The sequence below is a fragment of the Varanus komodoensis genome, unplaced genomic scaffold, assembly GCF_004798865.1.
Source record: "Varanus komodoensis strain SLA01 unplaced genomic scaffold, ASM479886v1 scaffold82, whole genome shotgun sequence".
NCBI classification, from domain to species: Eukaryota; Metazoa; Chordata; class Lepidosauria; order Squamata; family Varanidae; genus Varanus; species Varanus komodoensis.
The window spans coordinates 1,879,704-1,904,527 of NW_025336508.1; the positions used below are offsets into that span (position 1 = coordinate 1,879,704).

Here is a 24,824-nt window from a genome sequence, read left to right on the forward strand (position 1 = left end):
GGATAACCCAGAGAATACTGTCTTTCCCTTGGCCTGGTCAGTGATGGAGTTGTTTTCCGAGTGAAAGGAATGTTTCTGGGATTCCCTCCCACCTGCCAGCTACACCTCTGCATGATGTTGCCCTATATGGCTGGTTTGCGCTGGGGAGGAGAATGCTGGAGATGGCTCCTTTGTTCCGCTTGCAGAGTTGTGGGTGCTTCTTGATTGTGTCATTTTTCAAGGTGCAGTTGAACCCCTCTTGAAGCACAGAGTTGTGCTCCTACACATAGAAATCTATATTCATGGCAACATAATCATAAAGTATCCAGCCATGGTTTAAAACTGTATTGTTTTGAACAGATCTTAGTTAAGAGTAACCCTAGGTTAGAGTAGTCTTCCCCAGTCTGGCCCTAGATGTCATGGACTTAAACTCGCATCATCTCCAGCCCGGGGGCAAAGGTCACAGATCCTTGGAGTTGTTGTCCAAAATGCCTGGAGGGCACTGAGTTGAGTAAGGACCATTTATGATTTGGCCATAATGTACACTCTCTTTAGTAGAAATGGAAGCAAAGCTATTGATACTATTCTCACAGAATCTGGGGGGGATACCTATTTTGCAACCTTGTTTTAACTGTTCATCATTACATACCCACTACAGAGCACTAAAACAAGCACATTTTAGCCCTTTTGAAACCCTGCGGACACTCTGGATGCTTTTAAACGTTTGGTTATGGCATGGAAAGAGGTGCCACATATGGGGAGATACGGCAGTAAAAATATCCTGCAGACTCCTGATTGATTGTGGTTTCTGAACGGTTACAATACGGGCATGTGTGGTCGCAAGCACACGCATTTGTTGCCATGCCCTCTCCAGTGTGCTTAGAACTGCCTGCTTCACTTGTGTGGGAGCAGAGCCTTAATCTGTTATGTTCAGTGATTTGAAGACACTTTTACTAAGCTGCTATCCCTCAAGAGTAGTCTGTGGGAATTCAAGAAAGTCTCTGAGCTTATTTGATTCACCTGCTAAAGTTCCTCCTTCCTCCCACCTGTTACTGGTGTAGAGAATCCACATGTCCTTGATAAATGTGCAGGCATGTATAAAAACGGTCACCATTCAGTGCATTGTACTGTGTTGGGTTTCATGCGATGCGCTTGTAGTGCTATACATGCATATTCATGAATCAAAAGGAAATGTGAAGGCTGGCACAATTGTTCTGCAGTCAAATTAAAGTGTTTGCATCAACAGCCTCCTCTGTGAGAGCCGATGATAGTCTTGTCTCCATGGTATTTATTTCATTCATTTTGTATGCAGTTATGCACTTGAATTCACAAATCACTTCTAAGAAAATTATTATGGGGGAGTGAGAATTTAGTCCACCCATGTGAACACATTTTTCCTGCTATACGTAAGGCCTCTGGGCCCTTTTTTCCATATAACTATTTTAGTTTTCTGTTGAATGCCTAGCTGTAGCAGAGACAGACTAAAACCTCTTTTCTAAAACCTTGAAATTACTTGGTCATACCAAATCTTGTAAGCCGACTGAACCATCCAATTCACTCCTCAGCATAGCTGTCTTGCATCATTTATTTATCTAGTTCAGCTTATTTTAGCTAGCTTGACTAAGTGGTTTTTCTTTGCTTGAAAAAGGAACTTGCTTAATCTGTTGGCCGAGAGCTTGAACTGAAGCAGCCAATTCAAAGATGATTCAGTTGCTCTAAGGGAGAGGATTTTTCTGGAATTTTGCAAGGAGAAACCGAGACAGTGAATCTTAGAAAGTGGGAAAAGACTGTCCTAGAAATGGGGTAAGGGAAAATTGCCCCCCCCACACACACTCCTCCCTACAAGCTGTTTCTCACCTCTGTGGTAAGCTTTGCACTGATGCAATCAATCTGTTGTCGGAATTCTCAGGCCAGGTCTCACAAAGTATTCCTTGGGCACTCTGCTGTATCTTAACTGTTAATTCTTTTTATTTTGCACCTTACAATTAAGGGCACCCCTAGAAATATTTTGCCCCAGGCCCTCTTGAAAGTCAAACTACATGTAGTATGCGACTCTTGCTGCTGTTCCTCGGTAGCACCCTTTTAAAAAAAAAGTGACTTGAACAAGACATTGGCTAGATCTATCGAGATAGAATTACTGAACCAGGGGTAACCAGTAAGAAGCAGCCCTCAGGATCCCCTGCTTCCCGTGTACATTCCCTGACTGTTGTCCTCTGCCCCTAACCGCCTTTGAGAGATGGGTTAATCATGGTTTGAGAGGAGGGGCTGAAGTGTGCAGGCCACTGACCTGTTTTGCATGCCTTTCCGAGGCATGATGAGTGACTCACAGTGGCATCTGCTGTGCATTGGTTTTGTAAACAAGCCACCCTAGGAAACCATGGCTTAGAATTATTCAGGGTGCTTTGTCGTCATGGCAAAGTCACTTCAGCATGGCCTGTTTAAAACAGCGAGAGCAGTGAAAAACCCCACCAGTGGGTCCTTGTCATCTCACAACATTTCCTCTCTATTACACCTTGACATGACAGTCGTCAGTTTACTCCCTTGCTTTGCCACCTCCCTCAACAGCAGTGCCATCTTTCTCCAGATCTCTTTCCCGGATTTGTGCAAATATGACTTTTTTAAAAACTTTAGGGAGATTTGCACAAATTTAACCATACTTACTCATTTAATGCTGTAGTTAATGGAGTAGTTACTGTGCTTTTAGGGGATTTTCACAAATTTCCCTCAGAGTTTTTTTTAAATGATTGACTTCAATTTGTGCAATCACCCCAAAGGTAGAAACAGTTAAATTTGCACAGTTTGCCATTAAAATGGGGAGGGGGGTATATTTTTGCACATCTGCCCAAAGTGGGGGAGGGAACCTGCTGAAAAGCTAATAAATGCACTCATTAGTGGGGTAAGCTGCTGGGGTTACGATTCCAAGGCAGGAGGGCGATGGAGGAACAGGCCGCAGCAACGCACAAAGCCATTTGCCAAGAGTAATGTGAGTTAGTGGGCAAACAACCAATCCACTATAGCTGGTTTTCAAAGTGACTTAATGTAATGTGTGAACTGGTCCGTGGTGTTCTGAGTAGTTGAGAGCGTTGATGTGGTATGAGCTTAGAGCAGAGTTGGAATTTGATGCAATGTGAAAGGATCGGAACCGGTATTAAAGCACACAGGTATTCTGTCTGGTATGAGGAATTCATTTGAAGTTAGAATAGCACTCCCATAAATAAGAGGACACTGCAGCAAATTCTTTTGGTTCTGTGGTTAATGTGAACTTAGGTCTGTTTTTACCAGCCCATTACTATCTGCGGTTTCTCTCACTTACAGCCAAGCAGAGCTAAACGAGTCTCATGTTCAGAGGTATTCAAACCAGTCGTTCACACCTTTTATCCATGTATATGTCTCTTTAAAACCAGTAGGAATTAGGCACCGGTGGCTATAGTTCTTTTTCTCTTATTGCTTCCACAATTCACATCAAAAACATACTTGAATTTATAAAAGAAAAATATTGGGACTAAAGAGCTACTGCTAATGAAGAAATAACTGTGTTGCTATATGGAAAGAATCTTACCAGTTCAGAATTGCAGTGGATTTAGTGAAATACAGCTTGCTCTCTGCTGGAGGAGAGAATATTGGAGGGTTATTAAAAATAGCCTCTTCCATATAAGGATGACTGTTCGTGCTTGCCAGGGTAGGAACAGCAGTCAGAACCACCTTAGGGATTAACAGAACCCTTCGTGTAACACTTTAATGTGTTATTTCCAGGTTTCATTTGGGAAGCTTGCCTGCTCTAATTAGTGATATTAATAGAGGCTGTCTGGCTTGTTTCTGTAGGAGCCTGCTGCAGTTTTAGTTATAGTAAAACTATTGTTTTGCTTTAGATTGTTGTGTGCACTTTGTGACTCAGGTACAGTTCTGAAAAATTAATCGTCACTGCCAACACTTCTTAGTCAGACTTTCAGTGCACAGTTCTTGGAGGCTTCCATTCATAAACAAGGATATGGGGCTGCAGAAATTTGTAGCGAGATTTGTACAAAGACATTACACAACTGTTGCAATTTCCCTGTAATTTCTTGTCACACTCCTATTTCCCTTGGAGTTTTATTGTATTGAGGTAAAATTTAGCCCCCTACCAGGAAGTAAATCCCATTGAATTCACTGTGAAAATGCAGTGTGTCATTCTTAATACTTTTTGCATAGCTTAGGCTGCAGCATCCCAAGAGACCCTGCATAGCTGTATTTGGAGCGAAGGAGACCGGAGCAGGCGGACGGATGGCGTGCCACTGCTGTGGCTTCCCCTGTCCCAGCCCATGCCTCCCGGGCATTAACTGTCCTGTGGGAGGCCGAGTCGGATGCCGGCTTCTATTAAGTGGAGCCAGACCTGTTGCTCAGTTTGCACTGTGGGCGTGTGGTGCTTGTGTGCAATATACTTCATTAGTATTGTAACCTACTTTGCAGACTCTAAGCTCTTACTCTAACCTAATAGAAACTTATTAATATTTATGTAGTAACTCAAATACTTTGGCTACCTAATGAGAAGGAAGGACTCCCTGGAGAAGAGCCTAATAGGCACAATAGAGGGCAAAAGAAGGAGGGGATGGCAGAGGATGAGGCGGCTGGATGGAGTCACTGAGGCAGTGGGTGTGAGCTTGGGTGGACTCCGGGGATGGTGGAGGACAGGGGGGCCTGGAGGAGTGTTGTCCATGGGGTTGCGATGGGTCGGATGCAGCTTCGCAACTAGCATAGCATAGCAGTAATTAAATAGTGAATTGTAAATAATAAATGCATAATAAATCAATAGTATGTATGTATGTATTTATTTACACCATTTATTTATATACTAAATAAATATTCATTTCTACTAAATAAATCACAAAAGTAAGGGTGTTTAGGTATTGTATTTTCCAATTTGTTGTTTACAAAACAATCAGCTTATTTGTTACCATATTCCTTCCAAGGTGCCTAAGGCAGCACGCATAATATTCCTCCTCTCCGTTTCATCCTCCTTGTGGCATATGCGGGAGTAAGAATTTGTGGCCCAAAGTTTCCTGGGGTGCCTTCTGGCCAAGTGGGGACCAGCACCCTCACCTCTCAGGTCCAGTCCAGCGCTCTCACTGGACTCCGCTGGTGTATGCCCATTGTGCTTTAGATTTTAGAGGACAGCAGACCTCTGGACCAGTCCAGATGTTTAACGGTGGGGGACATGCTGGCCCTCTGAGTGCACCTCTGTTCTCACAAGGTCAGAGTGTTTTCTGGGCCTTGCCTCAAATTGTGCTTTCTTTTGTGAGGTTTTTAAAACCTTTTAAAGTAGGTAACTTGGTGTTCTACCACAGAGCCAGAGCCCACTTCCCATTTTATTTTGTTCATTTGTTACATTTCTGCACCTTCCAGTAGCTGAAGGCCCCTGGTTCAGTCCCCGGTGTCTCCAGGTAGGGCCGGAAAGGACCCTTCCTGGATGGCCATGGCTGCCGGTTAGTGTTGACAGAACTGAGCTAGATGAACTGGCTCAGCTGGTTTTGTGTGGAGTGATGGGATCTTTGCAGAGTGCTCTTCCATATTCAGTCTTGTTCTGTTTATCCTTCCAGCAATTGCTGAGCAGCAGTTGGTCAGGAGGTCGTTCTGCTATTTTATAGAAGATAAATTGTGGGGTGGGGTAGAGGGAGCTTAAGCCAGGCAGCAAATCTGTGACATATTCCAGAAGTTGCTGCACACAGCATCTAAATAGGACTGTTCTTTGAAACGTTTATTTCACATGCAGTCTCATTTACTTAATGAAATTAAATTTCTTTAATTTCAGCCACCAGGCAACTGGTTTTGAGCCTGGAAGTATTTTCTTCCACAGAGACTCAGCATTACTTTGTGATGTAACTTTAAAATGTGAGATTCCTTCTCATAGTGGTGAAAATAATTTTTCTGTGGAGCAAATGATGCACCACAATTGGATTAAATTTTTGGAGATTTACTTATGATTACTATGATGGAGCTACTAATTGGCCATTTCTTTGTTAGGTGAAATGGTGTCCTTTGGCGTGTTTGTATGTGGGGGGGAAGCAAAGTATGGATCTGTCTGGCAGGCCGAGTGTGGCTTTACTTCCAGTTCTGTCATAGGTTTTTACCATGGCCTCTTGGTAGGTTTCCTTCTGAGCAAACTCGCAACAGGGTGTAGCGAAAGCATTTTTCTTCTGCCGCATTGTGCTTTCGAAATTGGTTGGTGAGTCCAGTGTGTAGTGAGTGTTCTTGCTGAGAGCAGCACTCCACAGAGCAAGATAATATCCAGTGCATGGACTTAAGTATCACCTCTGTAAGTTGCTTGTTGACAAAGTATGTTTGAATTAACAAGCAGTACATCTGAACCTCTGAGGGATGGCATTCAGTGCGCAATCCAAGTAATGACATGCACAACTGGGTAGACACAAGCTGGAGTGAAGGGAGTCCAGTGTTCCTCCTTAAGGTAGCTTCCTGGGCAGGGGAAGTGGTATTATTTCATAGTTAATCTTGTGGTTTTAAAGTAAAATTTGGCCGAAAATATTTCTACCAGGGTCAGCAAGGAGGAAGCCATGAGATCACACTACCCTCCTGTTTCAGGAAATCCTCCAGCGGTGGAACCAGGCAGTATTTTTTGCAAGAAGCTTTGTTTAAATGCTTGCAACACAAAAGAGGAAAACATGGTCAAATGAATATTTCCCAGGCTGAGTTTGAGACTCACTAAACTCAGAGTGGGAAAACAGACGTTTCTTCCCGTTTCAGTGGCCCAGCTTGTTCCAAGGATAGGATCCGAGTAAGGCCACTTTAGAGGTTATAGACTAACCTCTGTCTCTCATAGTCCGTGCTGTTCTGCTGTCGTTTGTTTTTTAGTTTTGAGAGGAGACACCTGTGGCACATCCTCTGCAGCAGCTTAATTTTTTAAACTGTTTCCGTCCAACAAAGAGGGCTGCTGTTCAAGAGAAATGAGGCAGAATTCGTTTAGGGTCAGTAGCTCACTGAACAGTTCTGGCATACAGATGGGGTGACAAGATGAAATATCAGATGTGTTTATTTTATTACATTATGATTATAATTATTATTTTATCTTTGGTGCTTTACACAGTTTCATAACCGAAAATAGATGGGTCCCTGGCTGCGCAGAGCTTACAGTCAGTGGGGGAGAGAACAGAAGGTCAGGAAGGCAAAGGCGGGGGCAGCTGGGAGGAAGAACTGAGTACCATTTATCTAGTGTTCATGCTCCACAATTTCCCTCATGAGCTTTTGTTGTTTGGGTGCTTTTGTTGAACCTGCGTAACAAATGGGTTTGACAAGACTTTTTTTTGCAGAATTGCATTACAAAAGTGCATAAAGCTTCAGCCGTGGAATATGGTAATATGCCAAATGGCTCCCCACCCCAAAAGAAAATCTTGTGTGAAATCATGCTATACACACGCACTTCTTAAACCAGGGTGTTTTTTGTGTCGGTTATATAAAATGTAACTTAAAATAATTGATTTAAAATGATACCAGAATTGAAATAGTAGTTAGATTCTGCACTCATATTTTCCTCCTTTTTAATTTCTCACGTATATTCATCATTCTGAAAGAAATCCCTCCCCTTTTCATTTTTCCAATTTTTGGGAACAAATCTCTTTTTTCCCCCTGGGCCTTCACATCTTCAACAGTTATTCTAGTCCATCTCAGGAGGTAGGAAATCCCCATTACTGTGTTCAGGTTGCTGAAGAAGACCACCTCCCATCTTCCTGGTTTTTCTGCTTTAAGTAGGAAATACCAGGGCCATCTGCAACAATATCTGAAGATTGCGCATGTGCAAGCTGTTGGTGTGTGTGTGAGTTGTTGGATTCCTTTTGCCTTGTGTTTCTCTCAGATTCCTCTCCCTGCAACCTTCCATTCCAAAATGCAAAATTCATTTGTAACGATTCTTACAGATTAAAAACTGGTCGCTGAACCTGATCTGAGAAGAGGGGAACTATATTTTGAAGGTGTTCGGCAACTGAATAACCTGACCTTATATTGAATGACTAATTATTTTTACTATCCCTATTAGATAGTGTAATAAAATGCCTATTTGCTCTATACACATCTTGTTTGTATTCTGTTCTGCAATGGTGTCTTTAATTTCCACTTTGTTTGCTTCTCTTCTAGATCTATCACGGAACAGACTCTCAGAGCTGCCTATCGAAGCTTGTCTCTTTGTTTCCCTTGAGAGCCTTAATTTGTACCAGAATTGCATTCGTTATATTCCAGAAACCATTTTGAATTTGCAGTCGTTAACTTTTCTGAATATCAGGTAATTATGACACAATATGTAGCATCCTACATTACGCAACTCTTGTCTCTTCATGTTGGGGAGAGTCACACCAAGCAAAAGCTCAAGACTCCAAGGTGATGCACCATTGGGAAAAGTGATTGTGGAAGAGTCAAATAATGCTTCACGTTTCTAGAATACAGTGGTCATTTTCAGGAGTTAAGCTCAAGTAAAAACATTGGCTGTGATTCAAAAAAGCGCTTCAAGTGTGCCAGGACCCCCAGATTTCCTGTTCTGACAGCAGTTCTTTGTACAAGATTACAGGCCTTTCTAGAGGATTGACTTTCTGGGCTTTTTCATGCTTGAAGGGAGGGGCCGCAGCTTTCAGGGGGGTGATGTAGTGGGCATGTGATAGAGTCAGAGTAGGTCCTTTTAAAAATACTGCTTTGTAATAAAGACTTCTTAGCATAATATAAGCTATTTATTGCATTTCTAAACCACCCCACAGACAAAGCTCTCTGGGTGGTTTTATTGAAAAATGAACTCTACTGGCTTAGTGGTAATGTACTGTATTTTCCTGATTTGAGCGTTTCGTGCTGCCCTGTATTTTGTTGAAGAAGTGCATTGAGATGTTTGTGTAGTTCAGCTAATAATAACAATGTAAAAATAAGTAATCGAGTTGGCTTTGGCACAGTTCTTTAGCCAGTTTCAGTTTGCTAACTTCCTTTGTTTTTTACAGCGAGTTTTTAAAAAAGGATGTGAATCAGAGGACAACTTCCTATTGTGCATTTCAAAACAGTTCTTACATGCTGCCAATTTACAGCAAGTAATCAACTGCCTGAAGAGAGGACTTTAGGTTCCTTTAATGAAAAATAATAAATTCCCCTCAACAGACTTGAGAATGTGCTGTTCTCCTGTGGAGAAGGGTAGTGTGGGGTGAGATCTTCCTTCTATTAACTCCAAAGCCAGGGCTGGAAGAGGGAGCCACACCCCACTCTTCAGCACCAAACCATGGTGACAGTGGGACAACCATCGTCACTGCTTACACAAGATGGTGGGTGGGCCAGAGGACAAAAGAAGCCTCAGAGTTTAAAGGGAAGTAGTCCTGGCAACCCAGAGGGCAAGGTGCAGTTGCTGCACTGCCATGGCTAGTCGCCAGAATAATCCCCAGGGACAGGTTGCGGGAAGGGAGATGTTTCACAGCACCCCAACAGGCTTGGTTCTCAGGCCTGGTGTAGTTGGCGCTAGAATCCTCACTGCTCCTGAACTTGCCCATTCCTGAAAAACACATGGCCTCATTTCTCCCTGTCAGTCTAGGCTGAGTAGCAAAGACTTGTGAGCTCTGGGTAAGGACAGGGCATCCCCCATGTATACAAAACCTCATGGTGGGTCTTCTTCTAGTGGTGCTATTGTAAAAAGATTTCGCGTTGGTCAGTCATTCTTAGAGAAGTTTTGGCGTTCCTCCATTGAGGAGCAGAACAGAAGTTCTTCCCCAAGAGGCAAGTAGCTGTTGTGGATACGATGCTGTGGCACCGTGGATTTCAGTTGCAATCGTTTCCTTGCATTCTGTGATTCAGTTGCATTTTCCTTGCCTGGGAAAACCAGGCCCTCTCAAATTCTCGGGGCATCACAGTCCCCTTTTCTGGAGAGGCTGCAAACTTGATAACTCGCTACACTTATTCACAATGGCATAAGGCTGGCCGGCATCTGAGAACTTCAGCGAATCCGTAACAGGACAGCCAGGTCGTTACCATTACAGCAGGGCTTCCTGGTCTGCTCTTGCTAGCAGATCATTTCTGGGCCCAATTCAAAGCGCTGGTGCTAATCTAAAAAGCCGCAAATCGCTTGGGGCAGCGCTACCTAAAGGACAGTCTCCTTCCATATACAAGATGCATTCGTATATCTGCCCGGGCCCTAAGTTCATTCTTGGAGGCCTTTCTGCAGGGGCTTCCTCTGAACGCAGGAGTTGCCTAAGCAGAGGACTGATTAAGTGGTCGCACCCAGATTATGAGCCCCTTCCCTGGAGAGGCTCCCTGGCCCCTCGTGGGCTTTTTGATGCCAGGTGGAGACTCTTTCATGTTCTTCCATGTAGTTACATGTTATGGTATTAAAAGGGTACGGTTTTGGCACAGCAAGCTTTTGCTTCTTTTAACAGTTGCATTTCAGGGAGGGGGAAGTGCTCTGAGGTGTCCAGGGTTTGTAATGAGATTACCCCTTTGTTCTAGAATTGGGTAATTCCCCTCACTGGAATCTACCAGCATGGTTCTGCTTTCAGAGTGAGTGGGAGGAAGGGCCCTTCTTCTGCCGAGAAGAGCGGGCCTCCATGGCAGTGGTTTTTCTAGCACTTGAAAAGCAAGCTGCATTCACGAGTGTTTGGTGGCAACCACTCAGAATCATCACGTGTAAACATCAGCCATGGATAGTGGACCTCATCATCTCTTGCCAGCTTGGTTATTATTTTGCCTTTCCTGTTGATATACCTGAATTTGAACACAAGTTTCTGGAGCAAACCATTCCATGTGTGCATGTGACATTTCTCTCGCACTAATATTTATTTATTTGTTTATACATGTATCTATAGGCTGCCTATAACTGCCGAGGCCTTCCTTATTAGGGGGTTTCCTGTACTAGCAATTTGCAGTTCACTGCTGGGCATTTTTTTTTAATATTTAGGGTCAAGTTAAATTAATGCTAGAAGGTTCAGTCGAAGTTAATTCTGATTTCCCTTTTGAATGCTTGCTGACTAGGGCTTCAAGTTGCCAACTTTAAGATGCACTTTAGTTTATGGAACATAGAGAGAGAAAAAACACAGACAGGTTTTAGGTAGTAGGGATCAGTCAGAAGATCATAACACAGCTATTAATGAGTTCTTGCTAATTTGCATACAATTATACAGATCATTTTCCATGTTACAGTACCTTTCTCTTAAATTTTATGTAATGAAAGAGGATATGTGTCTGCCAGCACCATAGGACTATGACCATAAAACCTAAACACCTGAAAAGTGGTGTGCTCTTTAAGGGAACCCTGTGGGTGAGAGCCTCAGCATTATGTGACTTTTAAGATGCATTAGTTAATTGCAATTTATTTAAATATGACCATATTTTGGAAGCTTGCAGTATCATCTTCATTCTCTAGGTGGCAGAAATCCCTAAGCTCCACCTGACTTTGCAAGCGACACAGTTGGAAACCAGTGAGGAGTGTTCTGGGAGACGGTTATAGGTCTGCCCCACCCACCCCCCGGGTTGGGGGAATGGAGCGCATAGGCTTCTGCCCTGGGCTCGTAAGGGTGCTGAATGAAGGGGAGAGGTCTCTCCAATGAAATGAGTGAGCCACAGTTAATGCATTATGTGAATACCAAAGGGGCGTGATTCATTCATTCATTCATTGAAGTCTTTGTATGCTGCTCCATATCTAGACAAATAGTGGAGCAACAAACAATAAAAAGGTGCAACTGATGGAAGAATAAAAATAATGCATTAAAAACAGGGTAACATTAAACCTCCCTTTGCTATTGGATGGTGTAGAAATGAAAAAAAAATGAAGTGGCATATAAATAGAAATAATTAACTGTGGCTGGTCAGAAGGTGTTGGAAACCTGTTATGGGAGCCTGCCTAACCTCCAGAGGCAGGGAGTTCCATAGAATATGAATGAAGACACTAATTAATGGTCAAGACCTAATGATGAAAACATTTAAGTAAATGCATAATGTGTACAGACCCATGTTTTGGTGCACATATATGTTATGTGATACACAAAACAGTGGTTTGGAAAACACAGATTCTCAGCTTAACAATACCAGGCAATGTGGCGTTACAACCTATACAAAATATGCAAAATTTCAGTAATAACAAGTGGTGGAACTTTTACTTTGAGTAAATATATACGGTGCACCACACACCAGCGTATTTAGGGACTTGCTTAATATGTGAGCTGAGCACAGTGCTGTGCAGGACACACAGGACTGGGTTCATGCAACTCCACAATCCGCTGTGGGTGAGAAGCCGCTCTGGGTTGGTGTGTCATGCACATTTGGTCTGCTTCCAACAGGTCGTTTGTTTGAGAGCAGCCACCCCAGTCTCCCTAGACAACCCCTGGCTTGTTTTTGGGGCCGTTGGGACCATGGACGGTGAGAAACAGCGGTTTATTTAGACGAGTCTCTGCCAGAGTCATACCTGGTCTTATTACAAGCTAGGCAGAAAGTGTCTGTATTCAACAATATTGAACAATTGTAGATTGTCTTAAACTGTACATAATCGCCCTACAATGTTATCACACACGCTACAAAATATTAACAAGAACTCAGGAATGTAAGTTTGTTTTTGTTCTTCAGACCGACAAACCCATTGTTTCATGTTCATTATCTCTTGTGGAGAGCAGCCAAAGTTGCCCCTCCCACTGCCATGCTGTATGCAACAAACAAAACATAACAGTAATGAAGTGGTAAATTACCTCACCAACCTGAGGCAAACAGTTATAAAAGTTACTTAGATTATGCACTTTTGCTTTGAAGCATCAAAGATACAAAAGTGCTTAAGTAAAATTACTTCCTAGGGATTATGCTGTTTCTGGGAAATAACAATTCTTATTTTCCTGAAATAGCAAAGTGACAAACCATGCCATTAAAGTTCTCACCTAGTTACAGTTCTACAGAACTTTCAGCATGTGATCATGAGAAATGATCTTACCTCAAAGTATTCAAGGTCAATTTTTACAACTGACCCGGAGAAACAAAAGGCAATATGAAGGAGGTAATCCATGGCTGTTCATGAAGAACTCCACCAGATAACATTATATAATGAAATCAAGATCAGCAACCATTGTAATTGCTTTGTATTTAAAAAGTCAGAGTAATCTTTTGGTTGTCAATATCACAGATAATCACTCCAGTGTAATAAGAACAGTTGAAAGGAAAAAAGGAATCTACTTGGTACTGAAGGACACTTGGTGATGGCCGAACATTTACAGGCAGGCTGGTCCAATTTATCATTCAGAAACATGGAAGATAGAATTGCAATTTATGGATTCACAATGTTTCCCTTTTAAGTATTCCTTCAGTCAGAGAAATGTGTTTCAAAGAAACTCATTGTATGTTTTCCAGTGAAAAAAATCTGGGTGCCTTTGGAGCATGACAACACTGTAGAAAGTATATAATCAGGGAGGTTTCTAATTTCCGGGCGCATATTCATTCATATCCCATAATCCTTAACTTCAAAGGTGTAGAAGTCTGTCCCACATGTAACTTGGGACAAGGACATGTAATTATATACAGAAAATAGCCTGAGTTGTAATTAGTAAATGATCTCAAGAAATAGTTTTTGTTGTCTCCCGGACTGGAGAACTTTTTAATTTTCAAGGCTTGTGGGCAACATAAACAACGTTAATACTTATAATGTCCTACAGTATTCTGAGGACATGATGTGAGGACCAAGTCAGTGTGACCCCATTGTCACCAAAATCAGGCATTCTATGGAATTTCACAAGTGGATTCTTCCTGCAGTCTGCTGTATCCTGGACCAAACGCCAATGTTTTTGTTTGATAATCTGGAAAAGATGGTTTAATTTCAGAGACCAGAGCCATCTGTTAGCCTTGGGCTTCATTCGAGAGTCAGAAAGGGTTTGTCTGCTGATCTCTGCAGCTGGACAAAGATGACATGCCCAGGAAAACCCCTTTCTGTTAGTTCCTCCACAAAAATAAAAAATCTGCATATGAATTATGTAGTCAAAGGCACATTTTCTTTTCAAATGCAAAAATTGGCTAGAGAGAAGATTAATTTTCAAGTGCCTAGAATAATTGCTAGAGAAATGCAAAATGGAATTCTTTTCAGTAGGCTTAATGAAACCATATATGCAAATTCTGCCCTCACTGATATTGGCAATGATGTCCAAAAACTGAATCATATTTACTTATTTATTAGCTTTATATCGTGCCTTTTTTCTTTACAACCCCAAGCAGCTTACATCATTCTCCTCCTCCTCCCAATCTTATCTAGTCTGTGACCAGCTCAAAGTCACCCAGTTGATTCCATGCCTGACTGGGGACTAGATCCCAGATTGCCTGAGCCCCAATCCCAGACTCTTAGCCACTACACCAAACTGGTTCTCATATGACAAGTTTTATGTCCACATGGATAGAATTGATCCAGGAAAGAAGCTTTTAGTTTTGGAAGTCTGGGTAAAAACAATAAAAATGTCATCAATATAATGTCCATAAAATTTAGAGTACTGCTTATGAAGATTGATGGAGGTGTTCAAAATAATGGAATGTACTGGTGCTGTTACAAAAACCTTTTGCAGTAATTGGGTGAGCAGCCTGCCCCTATTCACTCCTTTAATCTGTAAAAACAGCTGATTTTTCAACCAAAATGGATTTTTCAATATTATTCTAGGAAAGAATAACGTTGAGTAAATCCAGGTAAAATGGGTGGCAGAATTGTCTGAGGATGAGAATTCAGTGCATCTCCTGCAGTGCACCTGGGTCCCTGATGGGGCTTTGAAGTGGAAATGAATGCACATCCAGAGTGGTAAAACATCTGAAAGCATCCAGAGACCCCCAGCTTGTTCAGCAAAATGCCCTGTGGCCTCAATGTATGAATTTGTGTAAATAGCTTGTAAAAGAAAAAACTCTGAATATGGGGCTACTGGTCCTAGCGAAGGTCCAGGAACAGTCAGGGCTGAGAAGCCCCTTTTATGGATTTTTAGGAAGAAAGGGAAACAGTGATGTTATAGGGCAGTACTTGATGAAACATACTAACATTTGGTACTAACATTAATGCATATTAACATTTTTATAGCCCAAGGTTGGTGCCTCTGGAGGGAAAAACTGTCCAGAAAGGAAAGCTGCTGGCTGAGTAACTGCAAGTGTGTAGAAAAGGTGTAGAGCAGACCTGAGCATTAACTGCCCTTGGAAACGTGTTGTTTATTTTTTATTAATTGCTTTTTGTGATCCAAGGCTGCTGGCTATAGTGCAGTCTGATGATGCAGTTTTTGTTTGTTGATGCTCCGGAAAAGTGGTGGTTGAGTCTTTTTGGATTGGCATCTCTTTTAGCCATGTACTATAGCAAGAAAGGTGAAAGAAGTAAGACATTTGATGTATACACAGTGGCCTCTGCAGTTCTTTGAATCACAGCTTGTGGTAGATAAGGAGAGGAAAACCTGTGGCCCTCCACTGGTTTTGGCATGTTTCATGCGGCACATTGGTGTATTGGATGGAGATTGGCCAGACCTGAATTCTAGTCCTCACCCTATCCTGCATATCACTGGGGGACTTTGACCTAGTCATTGACTTTCAGCCTGGCCTACTTTACCAGGTTGTTGTGAGGTCAGAATGCAGAGGAGGATCAGGTATACTGCCATGGTCTCCTTGGAAGAAAGGCGGGATATAAATATAGCCAATAATAAAATAAATTTCTGTTGTGCTTCACCTTTGCTGCATAGGGCTGGGTTGTAGGTCAAAACTTCTGGAAGGCCACAACTTGCTCACTCTAAGTACAAGAGGATGAGCGGTCTAGCAAGGATAAAATCTGATGATCATAAAATAGTAGAGTTGGAAGGGGCCAAGAAGGCCATCGAGTCCAACCTCCTGCTGTTGCAGGTCACTAATTTGTACCATTCCACTCAGATGCTGGCCCAGTTCCACCCTGAATGTCTCTAGTGTGGGAGAGCCCATGACCTATCTAGGCAACTGGTTCCACTGTCGTATTACTCTGGCACTGAGGAAGCTTTTCCTGGTATCTGTGCTGAATCTGGGTTGTCACAACTTGAATTGATTATTCCACATCCTGCATTCCGTCCAGATATACATGAGAAGAGACCTTGACCTTCCTCTTCGACTTTTAAACCATTTGACTGAACATTGCAGAAATGGATAGCAGAGCCCAGTGGTTTCCCTTCAGAACCACTTGACAGGACTAGAAACCACACTTAGAATCATGGGATCCCAGTTGTCAACTTAATGTGCCAAAAACCGACATGGTGCTCTTATTTTCTACTATTACTATATTTTACTTTCCCCATGCCACTGATGAATTGGCGATGTTCCATCTCTGTTCTGACAATATGTTTTTTGTTTTTGTTTTGCATCTCTTCCTGAAAAGCCGGAATCAGCTCTCAACATTGCCAGTTCATTTATGCAGTCTCCCCTTGAAAGTTTTGATAGCAAGCAATAATAAGTTGGTCTCCCTACCAGAAGAAATTGGACAGCTCAGACAACTGATGGAGCTTGTAAGTATATAAGCATTTCACTCGTTCAAGATTAAACTCCCCAATTCAGTTGACCTCGTGTATTAAGATTTCATAGATGTAGCAGCCTCTTTTGTCCCACGTGATTAATGCTAGACAGATGTCTTTATTATTCAGGGATGGCGCAATGGTATATCAAATGGCCCCAAAGTTAAACAGTCTTGACACCGTAACTGTCTTGATAAAAGTTTAAGTTTATCCACAGTCCTGTGCCCCAGACCCCAGCTTTAGCACAGCAGGGAGGGCTGCAAGGGAGCGGGCCGCATGATAGTCCTGAACTCTGCTTTTAGAGTTGCGTGCGACATGCTGCTTTCTTCTACCCTCCTAAAAAGAAGTGGGATACTTGCCAGATGGTTTTAGCTGAGCTTTATGCACACTTGCTAAAGTGCTGAATATATTTAAACAATGAGTGTTGCCATACCAAGAAGAGGCACATGTGAATTTTGTTCATGCGTATTTCACCCTTTTTGGTATAGCCATTACAATCCTACCGGAGATCATTATATTGTTAAGAGATGAGCACTATCATGTGTTCCATTAAGGCAGCAGCTAAAACTAGTTGGGAGTGTCCTCCCTGCAGCGTAAGGTAAAGAATATGCCTTGACCCAAGACAAGACAAGAGCAGTGGAGGTACCAGGGCCAGGGCAACCAGACTTCAGCCGGATACACACTTAGGAGCAGGAGCTGGAGCAAGAAAGGTCATGCAGGATGCAAGCACAAGAGGCTGTGTCCCGCTGCAGCAACATGGCAAGGCAGGAGTCGAGACAGATGCAGGAAGCAGGGACAGGAACCGTCAGGCAAGGCGCAGGCACTGCAGCTACAGGAGGACCTGTTGCTGAGACAGTTCTGGAGGGAAGAGCTCGCTCTTAGATAGTTCTTCTCCCAGGAAAAAGCAGAGTGACAGCTCCAGTGGGGTTTGGGGCTGATCCTGCAAATACAGTGGTGGTGGCTGTTCTGGTTCTCGCCACCAGAGCAACCCAGATCCTGAAACGTGCATATAGCAGTTCATGGAGCCCCATCTAAAAACACTGCTTCCAAAAACGTGTCTTTTGCGTACGCTTGGCCCCGATGCCTCCTCAAGGGCCCATTTGGAAGCGAGCCCACTTCCTTTCCATATGTCTGTCCTCTGATTGACTGCCTTCCTCTCCTGACCTTGTGTTGTGGGGTCACCAATCATATCTGTGCCCCATGGCTATTCTTGGAGGCATTCTGCACACCTGGGAAAAGCTGCCTTGAGATAAACTCCTCCACTTCTTTCATCTCAGAGCCTGGAGCCCCATATTCCCCAGGCCCTTCGACCCCCTCCATTTTCTGATGCGGAGTCCAGATTGGTGTGACCCGCGAGCAAGCCTTAAGATCGACAGCCACCTTTATTCCCAATGTCCATAGAGTTCATCTCATCTATCAGTTGAAAAGATGAGGAGATGCATCTGTTTGGTTCCATCAGCCACTGGACTGAGATCGCTGTTGTCTCGCTGTTCAAAGCAACTTTGCGTCTCTTCTAGGGCTTGAAAAGATAACCGTGACAGCTGTCTGCAGCTTACTGTTTGCTCCGAGCTTATAGCTGGGGGAAAAGGAACAGCTAACAATTGCACCAAGCCTGCAGTTGCTTGTTATTTTTCATTTTAGTCTTCTGTGCTTTTTGTGTCAGTGCCTTGTTTTTCGATGCATTTTAAAGACTGCCTTGGAGAAGCTCCCTTGTTAATCAGCCTGGTTGCTGAGGTTATCAGATGGCATGCTTCCAGTGGTTCCACTTAGCCCAGGTGGAGTCCACCCAGGAAAGAGCTTGCCAGTGTGGGTGGCGCCTTTTCTGTGGCATGGCGGGCACCAGTACCATGCTGTTTTTAGTGCCTGCTGGAAACATCTTGATTCCAAGAAACCTGCCTTGATTGGCCAGCCATGGTTTTTAAGAGCAATATGACGTTTTATTCTTTTTACTGTTGATTGATCACTGCTCTGGAGCAATATATAATTGTTGCAAATGAAATAATTAAATAAGCTTCAAGGTTTAATATTGCAAAACCATCATGAGATTTTAATAAATGACAGTATTGAAAATCAATCAATCAATAAATACTATGCATTGAGAACAGTATTCCACATATGCATTTTTGGGCTATATGTACTGCTTCTTCTAAAGTATGCTGCTAGTAAAACATAGTATTTTGGGGCCTCCTATGTGCCGCTTTGAACATATATGTAAACATAATTAAATATCTATTAGCTCTGTAGTTCTCAGTCTGCTTAGGAGAAGATCTTGGCTCTGATCCAGGATCTAGTCACCTGGCTTGTTTTTCAAGTATTATTGTCACCTGCCTTGGAAATCGAACTTGGCTCACAGCTGATTTCTGAACCTCATGGCTTGGAACAACAGTTCCATCAGCAAACTAAAAATTGGTGGCAGAGCAGATTTCCCTTGCCCCCATGGCATCCACCTCCCAGTCTGCGCCACAGGGTTGGGCAAATCCCACAGATCCAGTTTGGGGGCATACTGGAGACCCAGTGGGTTCAAAGAATGAGGAAGCCCATTTGTGTATGTGAAAGTCTGGATGTTGTTGGATTTCAGCGATTATCTATGCTTCTAATACAGGGCATAATTTCCTGTGGCTGTACCATAATGTTATGTTTATAAATTAGAACACTGCTGCCAATCAGAATTCAGATTCATTTAACATATGGTTCATGTATTTGGTAGATTTTTGAGCTGCCCTTCAGCACAAGAGCATACAACTCAAAAGAAATCTTGTCGAGGGTGCCTTTTTGCCGGATTGCCCCACCCCCCAACACACACATAATCACCGTTTCTCTCAGTCCCTCACACCACTTCAACTGGAAATTAGTCCCTGCCCCATCTCTAATGCCCCCTAAGCTTCTGTGAGGCGTTTTGGGAGGCCGGAGCAGCTGCTGCAGGAGGAGGGATGGGAAAATCCACTTCTGCCAGCAGCTCCCTTGCTCACATCGAAAGCGGTATTTGATCCAGTAAGGGGAAGAAAGAAAGAGTGCAGAATTGCAGAAGCAGCAGGCTGTAGCTTGGCAGTAAAACTCAGTGGAGGACCAGAGAGTTTAGTAACTGCTGCAGTATATCCAAAGGACAGGTCCCATGGCTCTGGTCACTTTCCGCAATAAAGGCCTATTTGAAGCTGCTTCTGTGGTAAAGTGCTCATTTAAAAGGCTTTTTGGTGTTGTTTAATGAACAGACTGGTGCCACTCAAAGCAGTCGAAGACTTTGTCCCAAAGCAGGCTTTAGTAAAAATAGATCAAATTCATAAACAGAATCAGACCGTGGTCCTTTTCGTGCAGTATTGTCCATCTTGACTGGCAACAGAACCTCAGGGTCTCCACCTGTGGACTTTCCTGGCATGCCTATCTAAGATTGTTTTAACTGGAGGTTCTGGGGATTGTGGAAGAATATTGCATACCGCTGGGCTATTGCCGCTCCCCAAAGAGAAGGGAGCCTAGCTTCCTAGGACGGACGGACTTAACGTTAATGACTTTCCATTCACAAGGCAAGACTCAGAGCCAAAGAATTGCCTAAGACAGCACACAACAAGAAGCGAGTGAAAAGCCCTGAAGTTACTGTTCTCTTCTCTGTTTGCCAGGATGTAAGCTGTAATGAAATAGAGAGAATTCCATCACAGATTGGTCATTTGGAATCTCTGCGGGACCTGAACCTCAGAAGAAATCATTTGGTACATTTACCTGAAGGTAAGAAATGCAGGGGAGGAGCTATCATTTTCTGAACACTTGCTAACATCCTCTAGTTGATCTATATGGATGCCTTGTGGCTACCACAACTAGCTAACTGCAACACTTTTTCTGTGTGTGTCTCTGTGTGTCTATACTTCTGCAGAGCTTGCAGAGCTGCCTTTGATTCGGTTAGATTTCTCCTGCAATAAAATCACAACAATCCCGCTTTGTTACCGGAACTTCAGGCACTTGCAGACAATCACTCTAGACAATAACCCGCTGCAGTCACCCCCTGCCCAGGTAACGTATAATCAAACGTTCAGACCCTATTCTTAAGCAGAATACTTTTCTCTAAGCATGTCAAATAAATCTGCGGGAGGAGAGCTTTTAATTGTGACCTGTCTTTAAGATGCCTGATCTTTTCGGACGATTTGATCATGACTGAGAGGCTGCCCTAGATGTGCTTTTCGTGGGCAACCGCCTCAGTGCAGAATTTACTTTGCAGTGTGGAATACCCATTAAGATGACTGAGGCTGAATTTCAGCTCTGGAATCAGGAGGTTAAACTGCCAGCCGTTATTTGTTTTTGCTGCTGCCATGGCGCGCGGTGGTCAAGTGGGTAATGTGCATGCTGGATAGTGTGTAAAAAGCCACTGCTGCCAGACAGTTTCAGCAACAGCTGTTTCTGTGCATTACATGCTCTGTACCTGCGGTGTCTGGTGTGTCAAAAAGAAGTGCTGTTTTTGTAAAGATAGCTAGCAATCTAAGAATAATGGACAAAAATCTAGGGAAGAGGACTTGGAAATCTAGAAAAGCCGCAGAGAGCAGGGGTGTGAATGTGGCACTGAAGGCTCGGTCGCTTGCCAGCTCTGAGGGTCCTCTGTCGGAGTGGAGGTCTCTGGTCACATGGAAATGAAAGCATCAATGAAAGCAATAGTTGCCGCTCTACCAGAAGGCTTCTTAAAAGCACTAAGCAGGGCTTGACCCCAGAAATCGGAGGCAGGCCATCGATTGACAGCTTTCACGAGAACTCCAGCAATGGCTGGGCTCACACGGTACATTAAACCCCTCGGGAATTGTAGCTGTGTGCTAGTCTGCAACATTCATCTGTGCCCAAGCGATGGTCCAGCCCAGCAGGGTCTCGGTGCTGCCTCCCCCTCCCCCTCCCCCTCCCCCAGGCCTTGTGCAGGGTCCTGGCCGGCGAGCCATTGCGCTTGACTTCTGGCCGCAGCTGGACTTGCTAAAGACGGTGCCTCTGTGTTATCTGCGCTTGGGAACTACAGGCGATCGCCTTCCACACACACACGGCCATTAAAAAATAGCTGAAAAAGAGCCGTTGGCTGCTTTGCTGCCGTTTGGCACGGAAGCTTGTCAGCAGCAGAATCTTTGGGGTTCCTGTGGGGGTTTTGCATGCCCTCACTGCACAGAGGCTCCTGGAGGAGATCATTAGGAACAGCTGGCCCCTCTCAGCCACCCCGGAGTTAAAGTGTCAAGAAAACCTGCCCAGCAGCTGGGTTTATTATTTATTTATTTATTTGTTTAGGGAACTTCTATGCCGCTCCATTCGCCGAAGCCTCGGGGCGGCTCACAATCATAAATAAATAACATAATACAAAACAATATAATTTAACAGTATAAATTAAGTCGCCCTGGCCAAAGAATAAAATAAATAAATAATATTAACAATTAAAATAATGTTTGTATAAAAAGGTCTTCACCTGGCGCCGAAAAACAAATAACGACGGCGCCAGGCGGACCTCACTGGGGAGCGCATTCCATAGATTGGGCACCACTGCAGAGAATATGTTCACACAATGCAATCAGCTATGGAAGTTTAATAAATTGTCTGAACCCTACTCTGTAACCACGGGGTTATTTATTTATTTATGGACTTATTACCTGCTGAATAAGCCCAGAGGGCCTCTAAGGCGGACCTAAAGGACTGCCTGCTTCCATATTTGCCCTCCCGCCCCCTGAGATCGGCAGCGGAAGCCCTCCTCTGTGAAAGATATTAGGAGGCAAAGTATCCGGAGGAGGGCTTTCTCTGTGGTGGCGCCCCGCCTATGGAATGCGCTCCCCAGAGAGGTCCGCCTGGCACTGTCGTTATTTGTGTTTTGGTGCCAGGTTAAGACCTTTTTATTTCAGCAATATTTTAATAAGTTTTAATATTGTTTCTTACATGTTTTAACTGCAGCCAGTGTGAGTCTGTAATTTATTTGTGTTGTGTTTTATGTTATTTCATCTATGTAGGCCGTCCTGAGGCTTTCGCGATAGGACGGCATATAAATATTCTAAATAAATAAATAAGTGGATTGCCGTCTGTAAAACATACAATAGCAATAGGGTTGTTAGTAGGGCTAGCTTATAAACCACTGCAGCTAGCCATGGTTTGTTGTAGGGTTTAATAAACCCACCATTTTAATTGTGGTGTTCAAAGCCAGGTGAGAAAAACGAGCCATGGTCAAGTCAACAAACCACGACAATACCTAAGGCCGTCGGCAAGAGTGGCGGAAAGGCTTTCCATCTAGCCAGGGAGCTGGTGGGCCATTGCCTTCCCCAGGAAGTCCAGAACGCCGAGCAGCACTTGGGGCAGCTGGAAAGGCTCTCTTCCACACCCTGCTGTAGGGAGCCATTTCATGCTCACTAATATAACATTTTAAAATAATAAGAGTGCCCTCCAATGCAAATTTAGGCCTATAACTCCCAGCTGGCTGGGGCATACAGGGAACTGCAACCTTTAAACTTGCATAGAATTGTATCTTAAAGTGTATACTATTTAGGAGGAATGCTTTTATATTGTTCTTCCTCTGAAGAACCCAGAGCAACCTAACCATGGATCCCAGACAGAAAAATTCCTTTGGTCTGGTAATTTGGGTCATGTTTTTCTTTAGGGCAGGGCGGTTTTGTTCTTCGTTATTAACATACAAAGGTACAAATCCAACACATGCACACTTGTACAGCACAGCAGAAAGGAATAATTCCTGTATCACTCTCAAAAGTTCTCTGGTTGCCTCCCTTTTTTATTTCAGATATGCATAAAAGGAAAAGTCCACATATTTAAATATCTAACTATAGAAGCGTGCAAGGTGGTGCCGGATCTTCCAGATTATGACAGGCGGCCGATGGGGTTTGGTCCATGGTAAGTGCCTGTGGAGCTCAAATTATCTACATTTTAGGAGTGTGTTGTGGGATTTTTGGCCCTTTGGTCTCTCTCCCAAGCCATGGGTTGACTGTATGTGCGTGCGTGCATATTGTGGGGTGCGGGAGGACTCGCTACATCATGTTGCTTTGTGTTTTTAACCTTTTGTGCAGGATTGTTTAACTTTACTGGGCTAACCGCAGGTGAAAATGCTCGTCTCCTTTCCCGTTCTCAGGCTGTGTTGTTCTTGGCAGCTCTTCTTTGAGTTTAGCTCTGCAACATACATCTCTTGTGCAGTCACCCACAACACGAGTTGCTAAATTGAGAAGATGAGTGCTTGGAGTGCAGCTTGTGTTTATATTATACTTTGCCAAATTATGCAAAGTAATGAGGCAAGGCACAAAAAGAGGAGGGAATACATGTACAGAGGTCTGCAGAACATTGCCGAACCGCAGACACTTTGGGATTGAAGCACATGAAATACAAACTGGAGAGCTGTAAATGAAATGGCCAAACTGGTGTGGCTGTGCCTGGGCCTAGACGAAAAGCAGAACTTGATTCACGAGCCGGAAAGTTCCTTGTCTGGTGTACGGGGAGGGGCAGCCTTCAACACATGCAGTCATTGGCAGGGGCAAGGAAGTCTTTCATCTCGGTGAGCTAGGCTGGCCAGGGAGGGAGGTTACAACACAACAGCGAACAAGCTGAGCAGCTACTTCTGAAAAACTAGGAGTAGATTTCAGGAGGAGAGTTGGTTTTCTGAGTGGCATCTGCACCACTGTCTTCCAGTTCTGAGAATACTGAACATCTGATTAGTTTGTTGAAAGGGTGAGGCTATGGTTGCAGTGCTCTTTTCCAGTTCTCTCTGGTGCTGTTCAGTGCCTTTCTCTTCCTCATTGTATGCAAAGCTGCTACCGCATGGGATCTGTTACACCCCCCCCCCCCCGCACTGTCCTCATCCTCTAACTCAAAGCAGTAGGGAACTTGTGGAGCCCCAGCCTCCACCCCTTACCCTGAAAATACATCCCTTCCACATCTGTCCCAGTCAGCCAGCTCTGTGCCACTTCATTCTAACTGCAGGTAGATTAAAAGACGAAGAAAGAGGAGGTTTGCTTTGTAAATGGACTAAATGGGTAATATCAAAGTCCTCTTTTATGCTTCTTGTTTTGAAAATTTTATTTTATTTATTTATTTAAAATATTTCTGTGCCGCCCCCATCGCAACAAAGCCTCGGGGCGGCTCACAAAGAATACATAAATACATAAATAATAACAGTACAACAAATTAAAAAAAAATTGTTTAAAATCCCCCGGTGCATTCTCAGCTAAAAATTTAAAATCCTATTAATTAAATAATTTAACAATTAAAATAAGTTTTAAATAAAAAGGTCTTAGCCTGGCGCCAAAAAACAAATAACGACTTAAAAATAAAGCTTAAAAATAAGACTTAAAAAAGACTTTAAAATAAGGCTGTCTTGGCTCCCAGTCACCAGTAATAGTCAGGATATGTTGATGAGCTTGATAGGTCTTGCAAAGGAAGTGCGGGGGGGGGGGGGGGGGG

General features: G+C 43.5%; 1 protein-coding gene across 1 annotated transcript in view; it reads left to right on the forward strand.

The window, feature by feature from the left end:
- The window catches only part of LRCH3 (leucine rich repeats and calponin homology domain containing 3), a gene marked incomplete at its 5' end in the record, with an annotated part of 99,313 nt that overhangs the window by 22,566 nt on the left and 51,923 nt on the right, over positions 1 to 24,824 (forward strand). The window contains 5 exons of the mRNA XM_044456215.1: positions 8,098 to 8,242; positions 16,298 to 16,424; positions 20,042 to 20,147; positions 20,293 to 20,429; positions 23,158 to 23,267. Of these exons, the coding sequence (XP_044312150.1) occupies positions 8,098 to 8,242; positions 16,298 to 16,424; positions 20,042 to 20,147; positions 20,293 to 20,429; positions 23,158 to 23,267 (625 nt within the window). The remainder of the gene's footprint in view (positions 1 to 8,097; positions 8,243 to 16,297; positions 16,425 to 20,041; positions 20,148 to 20,292; positions 20,430 to 23,157; positions 23,268 to 24,824) is intronic.